The sequence below is a fragment of the Babylonia areolata genome, chromosome 22 (assembly GCF_041734735.1).
Source record: "Babylonia areolata isolate BAREFJ2019XMU chromosome 22, ASM4173473v1, whole genome shotgun sequence".
Classification (NCBI taxonomy): Eukaryota; Metazoa; Mollusca; class Gastropoda; order Neogastropoda; family Buccinidae; genus Babylonia; species Babylonia areolata.
The window spans coordinates 11,964,885-11,974,966 of NC_134897.1; the positions used below are offsets into that span (position 1 = coordinate 11,964,885).

At 44.5% G+C, this 10,082-nt stretch overlaps 1 protein-coding gene across 2 annotated transcripts in view; it reads right to left on the bottom strand.

Moving 5' to 3' along the window:
* The window catches only part of LOC143296966 (uncharacterized), a 25,450-nt gene extending 15,861 nt beyond the window's left edge, over positions 1-9,589 (bottom strand). Inside the window, exons 1-7 of one of the 2 annotated variants that reach the window (XM_076609039.1) lie at positions 9,472-9,589; positions 8,084-8,260; positions 6,323-6,678; positions 5,982-6,147; positions 3,607-5,490; positions 2,744-2,785; positions 213-581 (exon numbers count right to left, since the gene is read on the bottom strand). In XM_076609039.1, coding sequence (XP_076465154.1) covers positions 571-581; positions 2,744-2,785; positions 3,607-5,490; positions 5,982-6,147; positions 6,323-6,678; positions 8,084-8,260; positions 9,472-9,532 — 2,697 coding nt within the window. In that variant the 5' untranslated portion in view covers positions 9,533-9,589 and the 3' untranslated portion in view covers positions 213-570. Of the gene's footprint in view, positions 1-212; positions 582-2,743; positions 2,786-3,606; positions 5,491-5,981; positions 6,148-6,322; positions 6,679-8,083; positions 8,261-9,471 lie in introns of those variants that run through there. The other variant, XM_076609038.1, reaches the window with a different exon arrangement.
* Between the last annotated feature and the right edge of the window lie 493 nt (positions 9,590-10,082).

The following is a 10,082-nucleotide window of genomic DNA, read 5'->3' on the forward strand; positions in this document are numbered from 1 at the left end:
GACTCATCTTCACTGCGGAGTCAGTCACTTTGGTGGATTTCCTCTTATAGAGGATGAGAGAGAGGGGTTGGGATGGAGAAAGAGAAAGAGAGAGAGGAAGGGGGCCGGAGGGGGTGGTGGTGGTGGTGGTGGGGGGGTGGGGTGGGGGGTGAGGGAGGAGGAGGAGAAGAAGAAAAAGGAAGAAGAGGTCCCGAAGTCTCACTGACGCATCTACACACAACTCCTATATACAGTTAAACGATTTTTTAAACATTTTTGAGCACCCAGTCTGCTTCACTTCAGTATTTCAGGAATCCAGAATTGATTCTTTTTTTTCTTTTTTTGTTTTGTTCACAATTATAATTTGGTATATGACGTGTCCAATTACTGATCATTCCATAAACAACAAACACAATTAGAATGTATATCTCTGTGTGTGTGTGTGTATGTGTGAGTGAGATGGACTATGTCAACGTCAAGAAGGCAAGAGAAATGTAAAGAAAGAAAAAACAAAACGTGGGGAAAAGCTGGGGTTTGTCTAAGGGGAAGGAGTTGAGGAAAGTGCTAAGTGCTCTGTCTTCAGCTGTGCGTTTAGCCTTTAGCTGAAAAAAAAGGGAAAGGAATGTGTTACTGTTAATAATCGCTATTTTGTTATGTATAAGAACGTTTTGTTTTTTTTAAATATGTGATAATCACTTATGTGTAATGGTCCCTCATTTGTAGTGTACAATTTTCATTGATAACACCTATTTTGTGATGCATAATGGTTACTATTTTGTAATGCATAAAAATCATTGTATTTTGTCTTTTTAATGTATAACAATCATACAATGGCCTTTCCCCTTTCTCTAATTCTTTCTTCCTGTGGTGAAGTGTGTGCATGTATATGTGCGTATGTATACGTCTATGTGCTTGTATGTGCACTGCTCTCTCTCTCTCTGTATGTGTGTGTGTGTGGGAGGGGGAGAAGGATGGTGTGGATGGATGGGTGTTGTAATCATTCACAAACCACGCAAAACAATTTTGTGTGTTACTGAATCCGTTCCTGTGTATGCAGAAACACGTAATACACAAAACTAATTGTACAGATTTTCAAAGGTTAATGTAATACGAGAATTAATGTTCATAAAAAAATGAATACACACACATCTCTCTCTTTTGCCGCCTTTCTCCCTTCTGTCTCTGTTTTGTTGTTTTGTTTTTTAACTGGCTGTCAGTCTGTCTGTTACTTTCTCTTTCTCTCGGCTTTATAACAAAAACAACAACAAACTTTTTTTTTTTAAAGCTCTTTCAAATGACTCACATCCTTATGGGAAATCTATGTGCTTGTATGTGCACTGCTCTCTCTTGCTCTCTCTCTCTCTGTATGTGTGTGTGTGGGAGGGGGAGAAGGATGGTGTGGGTGGATGGGTGTTGTAATCATTCACAAACCACGCAAAACAATTTTGTGTGTCACTAAATCCGTTCCTGTGTGTGTGTGTCACTGTTATGATGAGGGTGCAGGACAGGGGAGAGGGGTGGGGGCTTTGTGAATCCGTTGCTGGACACATTACATCTGAAACTAATGCTTCGGCTTGTTCTGTGGTTGCTTGCACGTGGTAGGAGTGGATACGTTTTCCCACAGTACGTTTCATTCACGTCTGCTATCTATTCGAAGTGGTCCATATTTGTTTGAATAAATACGACTGCTTAGATAATACTTCAAGGTGCACAACCATCGCAGAACAGGCACATCGGCAGTTGATATGGGGTCAGCTTTATGTTCACCCAGGTCTATTTTCCCCCAAATTTACGTTTTCTGGGTCTATGTTCCCCAGGTCAGTATTCCCCCAGGTCTATGTTCTCCTACTGCCGACCACTATTGACTACAATCCAAAAGCGCCCAGACTGCATCATGTCACATCTGTGCATTATTATGCCTTGCCAGGTGTTTGACCACTGCTGAACACTATCAGAGATAAGCCCTCATCACGTTGTATGCAGTATTTGGGCGTCTTGGCAGGATTGGACCATTAGCTGACTGCTATTGATTATTGTTGGCCATTACTGACCATTACTTGCCACTGCTGACCACTACATAAAATCTTCATATTGCGCTGTTTTGTCAATGTGTGATTTATCATGGTAGCGTGTGTGTGTTTGTTTTTTTCCAAACTGATCACTGCTGACCACTGACCGCCATTGATCGCTTAACACTGCTGATCACTGACCACCACTAACTACTTACCATCACCTACCACTGCTGACCAGTACTGACCGCTGACCACTGCTGGCCACCACTGACCACTATATATACTGATCACTAACATAGACCAAGGGGAACATAGACATGCTCCTGTTGATATTCGATGTGGTGACAAAACCATTTAAGACGTTAAGTACTGATCGTTACATCTCTCTCTCTCTGTCTCTCACGATTGTAGCCAGCCTGTGTTCATGTACGTGGTTTCAATTGTGTCGTGTTGGCCTGTTGTATTTTTCTGCAATTTTATGGCTGTGTGTTTGCAGTCGCATTGGAATAGTGTTGTGTTGTGTAGTGTAATGCTGAGATGACCATAGTGCATTGTACCGTAGTGTAGGGTCGTACATTGTTCTACAGTGAATATGTAACGATGATGATGATTACTATAATCATCACTGGCTACTTAAGGCCCAGCCATGCTTTATCTCTCGCCCAGAAACAGACATCATCACAGGGAAAAAAGCCGATGCATAACCTTCTGATTATGACAACAGCATAGATGAAAGTGACGCAAGCACTTACCTCTTTTCCTGCTTTTGCCTTTCTTTTTCTTTCCTTTGCCGCCTGAAAAAGATATATATATATATATATATATATACATACACACACAATGTGATTCATTTGCTGGCTGATCGATCGATTGATAGATTGGTTGGTTTAAATAATTGATTGAATGAATGAATGAGAACACAACGGAGCAAGGAACGAGATAAGTGAAAGCATTTTATGAGGAACCGAATCGACTCTGAGAAAATCAGTCCATCAATTGATTTTCGATTTCCTTGGGGGTTGGGGTGGCGGGGGTAGGGGGGGAGGGGGAGCAAAAGATGGTTGTTGTTGCTGTTGGTGGTGGTTAAGTGTATGGTTGTTGTTTTTTACAAACAGTAGCATATATCTGTATGGTTTACGAGTAAATTACTAAACAAACATCGAAAAGCGAATAAATAAAGGAAACGCAAGAACTTGAGAAACGTGAATAAGGCTTCTCCATCAGTATGTAGGGGTTTGTTGTCGTTGTTGTTACTGGTGTTGTTTTGTTCGTTTCAAATGATGAAGAGTAAAATTAATCATCAGACATTATACTCCCACCTCTGGCTCCTGTACGTGCCCATGCGGCGTTTGCATGGTGTGTAGACTTTGTTTTCTCTTGGTGGTGGTGGTGGTGGTGGTGGTGGTGTGTGTGTGTGTGTGTGTGTGTGTGTGCACTCGCATGTGTTCGTGTATGTGTGTGCTTATCGTTTTTCTTGACACTGCATGGAAACTGTTTCTTCCTCCGTCCCCTACCCCTTTCCCTTTTCTCTCTCACACATACGCACCACCACCACCTTTTCCTCCCCCTTTCCCCCCACTGCTCTACACCTCAACAACCTCACTAGCGGAGTTACCGTTGTCAGCATCCTTCAGTAGATCATTTTCACGCTTCTGCAGATCGGTCAGAGCGGTCTCCAGGGCTGCCGCCTCATCCAGGACCAAAACTGACGGGTTGGGCTTGTTTGTCAAGATTGTCTCTTCCACCTTGCCCTGGGAACTTACGGCTGGGACCATCTTGCCTCCGTTCTCGGCTTTTTTGCCCTTCCAGCCTATCCTTTTGCCTTTCTTGCCTCTCTTCCGTGCCCTCTTTTTGCCCTTCCTGCCTCTCTTTCTTGCCCTCTTTTTGCCTTTCTTGCCTCTCTTCCGTGCCCTCTTTTTGCCCTTCCTGCCTCTCTTCCTTCCCCTCTTTTTGCCCTTCCTGCCTCTCTTTCTTGCCTTGCCCTTTTTCTTTTTCCCCTTCCTGCCCTTCTTCATTGCCCTCTTTTTGCCCTTCTTCATTGCCCTCTTTTTGCCCTTCTTCATTGCCTTGTTTTTGCCTTTCCTCTTTTTGCCCTTCCTGCCCTTCTTCATTGCCCTCTTTTTGCCCTTCTTCATTGCCCTCTTTTTGCCCTTCCTGCCCTTCTTCATTGCCTTGTTTTTGCCTTTGCCTTTCCTCTTTTTGCCCTTCCTGCCCTTCTTCATTGCCCTCTTTTTGCCCTTCTTCATTGCCTTGTTTTTGCCTTTCCTCTTTTTGCCCTTCCTGCCCTTCTTCATTGCCCTCTTTTTGCCCTTCTTCATTGCCTTGTTTTTGCCTTTCCTCTTTTTGCCTTTCCTGCCCTTCTTCATTGCCCTCTTTTTGCCCTTCCTGCCCTTCTTCATTGCCTTGTTTTTGCCTTTGCCTTTTCTCTTTTTGCCCTTCCTGCCCTTCTTCATTGCCCTCTTTTTGCCCTTCCTGCCCTTCTTCATTGCCTTGTTTTTGCCTTTGCCTTTTCTCTTTTTGCCCTTCCTGCCCTTCTTCATTGCCCTCTGTTTGCCCTTCTTCATTGCCTTGTTTTTGCCTTTGCCTTTTCTCTTTTTGCCCTTCTTCATTGCCCTCTGTTTGCCCTTCCTGCCTCTCTTCTTCACTTTGCCCCTTTTCTTTTCGCCATTAGTTTTTCCTTTTCCTCTCCCGGCTTTTTTGGCGGGCTTGCCCGCTGTCTTTTGAGGCAGTGCTTTTGGTTTGGCTGTCGGAGGCTGTTGGAGTCGTGTTTTTTTCTGGATGATGGTGGTCTGTTTGAGCGCTCGTTTCTTTTCCAGCTGCTTCTTCTTCTTGACCGGCTTTTTGTTCTTCTGGGTCCTCTTTTTCTTTTTCTGGGTTTTCTTCTTCTGGGCCTTAGTTTTCTTTTTCTTCTGAATCTTCTTCTTTGGGGCTTTCTTTTCCTTCTTTTTGATACTCTTTTTCTTCTGGGACTTCTTATTGATTTTCAGAGCCATCGTTTTCTTTTCCCGATCCTTCATTTTCCCTTTCTTGGCCTTCTTTTTCTTTTTCTGGACCTGCTTTTTCTTCTTCTTCTTCCGGCCTGGCCTTGTCTTCTTCTGGATCCTCTTTTTCTTCTTCTTCCGGCCTGGCCTTGCCTTCTTCTGGATCCTCTTTTTCTTCTTCTTCCGGCCTGGCCTTTTCTTCTGGATCCTCTTTTTCTTCTTCTTCCGGCCTGGCCTTGTCTTCTTCTGGATCCTCTTTTTCTTCTTCTTCCGGCCTGGCCTTTTCTTCTGGATCCTCTTTTTCTTCTTCTTCCGGCCTGGCCTTGTCTTCTTCTGGATCCTCTTTTTCTTCTTCTTCCGGCCTGGCCTTGCCTTCTTCTCGATCCTCTTTTTCTTCTCCTTCCGGCCTGGCCTTGTCTTCTTCTGGGTCAGGGTTGTCTTCTTCGTTTGGACTGATTTAGGTTTTGTTTGCGGCGAGGGAGTCAGTTTTGTCCAGGGAACCTCTGCAGATTGTTTTTCTGCGAGTGAAAAAGCAGATGTTTGGTGAGAGAAAGCATGAGCAAGGTTACACGAAAACAGTGACAGCATTTTATGAAAACAAGGACACATGGGATGAGAGCAAAGATTTAAAAAATGTCCTCCCCCCTAAACCCCCCAATAAAAAAAAAGACCACTGAGTTGAAGGGGTAGCAAGAACTGCACACACATCCATACACACTAATTCTCCCAAACACACGCGCAGAACACAACACAACTCACACACAGAGGGTAAGATAAAGAGATAGGGAGAGATCCACAGCTCTACTGAGCCACTGCACTCAACTCAGAAGAGCTGCTCATGGAGAAGGAAGTGACTAGGGCAATAAGAAGACAACAAAATCAATACCTCATGGGGAGTTTGCGTGTTACATTAGTGTAGGGACATGGGCTGCACATATAGCTATCTTCGGAACAGACTATCTCCGGCAACGTTACTATGAAAGTTCATGAAGTAAGTATTCCGCCTTACTGATGGACACCGTGTAGCAGGCGAGGAAGTCGACTGACAGGTAGGGCTTGTTGGCCCAGTCCAGGGGGAAAATGCCCACGGCGAAAGTATTTAGCGGGGAAGGCAGTCTGAAGTAGGACGTCTCCTGGGCATTTTTTGGCCCCACGTCTCTGTCTATCTTGAACACCTGGGGGAAGAAAATAAAACCGTAAAAAAAAAGAAAAAAAAAAGGAAAAACAAATCGTTAAATGTGATTCATTTTACTCCTTATCTCTCTTCTTTCTTTTTATTTTTGCATGGAAAGCACACAAAAAAACGAATGGACCCACGTAGTCCCCTTCCTCCCTAAGCCCTCCACTCACCCTGGCGCCGCCGGAAGAGTCCGTGTAGTAGCCCCACTTGTCCGTCAACGGGTCCTTGTAGAGCAGCAGGAACTTGGTGACCATTCCCCACATTCCTGCCTCGTTCCCTTCATTCCGACCCCCGACCTTCAGGGCGTCCACCCGGGACTGTTGCTGGAACACGATCTCCAGCAGGGGGCTGTTGTTGTCAACTGAGTCGGAAAGGGAGGGGAAGAGGTAGGGGGTGAAGTCTATGCCCAGGATAGCGCGCCAGGCCTGCTTGGGGTTTCCGCGCGCTGAGAACTCGTCGACTGGGGTGGACTTGGACGCGTAGCGCCAGACGGCGGGGTTGACGCAGCGCGTGAAGGGCACGTGGGCTGCGGAAGAGGAACAGGTTGAATAAAAGCACTGTGGCCTACTGTTACATTAAATCAGTGCACTGTGGCCCACTGTTACATTGTGGGAGTGAAAAGGTTAAATCAGTGCACTGTGGCCTACTGTTGCAGGGTGGTCTGTGGGAATGAAAAGATTGAATTAGTGCACTGTGGTCCTTACATTGTGGACTGTTGGAATGAAGGGGCGAAATCAGTGCACTGTGATCCTCACATTGTGGACTGTTGGAATGAAGAGCACTGTAGCCTACTGTAACAGGGTGGTCTGTGGGAATGAAGAGGTTAAATCAGTGCACCGTGGTCCTTACATTGTGGACTGTTGGAATGAAGAGCACTGTAGCCTATTGTTACAGGGTGGTCTGTGGGAATGAAGAGGTTAAACCAGTGCACCGTGGTCCTTATATTGTGGGCTGTGGGAATGAAGAGGTTAAATCTGTGCACTGTGGTCCTTACGTTATGGACTGTCGGAATGAAGAGTTTAATCAGTGCCTCTGGCCCAATATCACATGACTGGCTGTGGGAGTAAAAATGTCAAATTAGTGCACTGTGATCAGCTACTACAGGGTGCTCTGTGGGAAGGAAGGGGTTAAATCATTGTACTGCAGCAAGGTTAATTACTGACATGTCGATGTGAAAACCATGGATGGGACAGAAAGGGTTTATAAACGCATGGTTTGCATGATGGTAAAAGGGAAAGTAAGGATGACATGTAGGCCAAGTGTGGAAGCTGTATGAAGGAAATGACTGAAAGAACTGACACGTCAATGTGAAAGTTGTAGATGGGACGGAAAGGGTTAGCAAATACATTGTTTGTGCGATTTTAAAGAGTTATGTTATGATGACGTGTAAACATGAAAGCTGTAGGAAAGGTCGACGCACTGCTTGCGAGAGGTTAAAGGGTTAAGTAATGACGTGCGAACATGAAATCTGTTGGAGGGCTAATTAACACAGTGTTGTGTGCACTTATAAAGGAACAAGTACTGAAACGGAGGGGAATGGATTCAAAGCAAGTACGCATGTGGTGCACACATTTACACACACATGTACGTACACACACACGCACATGCACAGTATCAGTATCAGTAGCTCAAGGAGGCGTCACTGCGTTCGGACAAATCCATATACGCCACACCACATCTGCCAGGCAGATGCCTGACCAGCAGCGTAACCCAACGCGCTTAGTCAGGCCTTGAGGAAAAAAAAAGAAAAGAAAAGAAAAAAAATAAATAAATAAAATGAATAAATAAAATGGCATGGGAATAGAGTGCACACACACGCTCTCCCTATTTCTATGTGTGCGTGTGGGCCCATGTATTTGCAACCAATATTAGCACCAGAGTGGGGATGATGAAGAAAACAGGGGGAGAGAGACAGACGGACAGACACTAACGCGACTTGGCCTTCACAGGCTTAATGTTGGTCTGCTGTGGTCGCTTTGGACTCTTGACCCCCATGAAGGACGTGGCCGCTTCCATGTTGACCGCGAAGGTTTCCCCTGCGTTGGTCTCCGCTGTGTTGGAGGAGTTTGCATTCTGCAGCGGGGTTTGCCACTGTGGCTGAGAGGTAGCTGACACACACACACACACACACACAGAGTCTGTATATCCATCCTACTGGTGTGTGTGTGTGTGTGTGTGTGTGTGTGTGTGTGTGTGTGTGTGTGAACTATCCCTCATACATTACATACAGACTCGGTTACATGCGTTTAAACATTTATCAGTATGTCTGTCTATTTTTCTAGCAAGTACTATGTAAGCCAGTTGTTCCAGAATGTCTTCTGTCTAAGAAGTTTCCACTGAGCACTGTGTAAGCCAGTTGTCATGTGTAAGCCAGTTGCACGCAGACACACACACACACACGTCTACATATCCATCCTACTGGTGTGTGTGTGTGTGTGTGTGTGTGTGTGTGTTTGCATACAACTGGTTGGCTTACAGTGCTCAATGGCAACAGCTAAGACAAAAGACATACTGCAACAATTGGCTTAAACAGTACTTGCTAGAAAAATAGACTCGGACAAACATACTGATGAGTGTTTAAATGCATGTGACTGAGTATGTATGTACGTTTATTTGGATATAACTGGTTTATATATAACAACTGTCTTACACAGCGCTCAATGGAACAAAAAGCTTATACACACAGTGTGTGTGTGTGTGTGTGTGTGTGTGTGTGTGTGCGTGTAACTGGTAAAGACTGATTTGAATCTGCCTTTCTTTTTATACCCTCTGTCACTGATGGGGGAAATCTGTTCAAAACGTTTCCAGCAATGGGCATTGTATTCGTACTCTTTGTCAGTCAGTTTGTCTTGCTTATGACACATACACACACACGCATACATACAATTCATTTTCAGTTTCTCAAGGAGGCGTCACCGCGTTCGAACAAATTCATGTACGCTACATCACATCTGCTCGGCAGATGCCTGACCAGCTGCATAACCCCAACGCCGGAGTAGATTTCTTCTACAGAATTTTGCCAGAGGACAACACTCTCGTTGCCATGGGTTCTTTTACAGTGCGCCATGTGTGTGCTGCACCCAGGACCTCAGTTTATCGTCTCATCCGAACGATTAGATGCTCAGTTCTAATTTCCATTCAAACTTGGGAGAAAGGTCGAGAGTGGGATTCGAACGCAGACCCTCACGGACTCTATTGGCAGACGAGCTTCTTAACCATTCTGCCACCTTCCTCCTGATACACATACAAACACACACAAAATGTAAGGCAGCAACATAATACACAACAGTGTTTATATAATTTTTTGCGTTGTACTTACTTATATTGGTCTTCACCGGCGTCATCTCTATTATCCCAGTCCTAACTAATTTGTCCTTCATTTTCTTGAGCTTTCCTTCTCCTTTCTTCTTCCTCCCTTTCCCCTTCTTTTTCTTGCTCTTTCGTTTTCGTTTTATGTTCTTTTTCTTCCTCCTTCCTTTTCTCTTCTTTCTTTTCTTCCTCCCTTTCCCTCTATTTTTCTTCTTTCGTTTTCGCTTCTTTTTCTTTCGTTTTCGCTTCTTTTTCTTTCGTTTTCGTTTCTTTTTCTTCTTCCCCTTTCCTCTTATCCTCTTTTTCTTTCTTTTGGTTTTCGCTTTCATCTTGCCACCCTTGGCTTTCTGGGTTGCGCTTTGCTGCTTCTTAGTTACTTCTGAAATGAGAATCCAAACAGGTGGTTACTAAACAAGTTGTGAAACTGAATGTGGACAGACCCATTTCACCATTTTTTTTTTGGTTTGTTTTCGTTGTTGTTGTAGCTGTTGATGTTGTTTTGTTCTAGTTTTTGACTCGCTTGTGTAAATAATTCGAGTTTGTGTAATAACCCGGTCACAAGTAAGTCTTGAAGGCCTTGCCTCTCTTGTTGTTTGTTGTTCTTGAAAAGGCTTCAGTGTA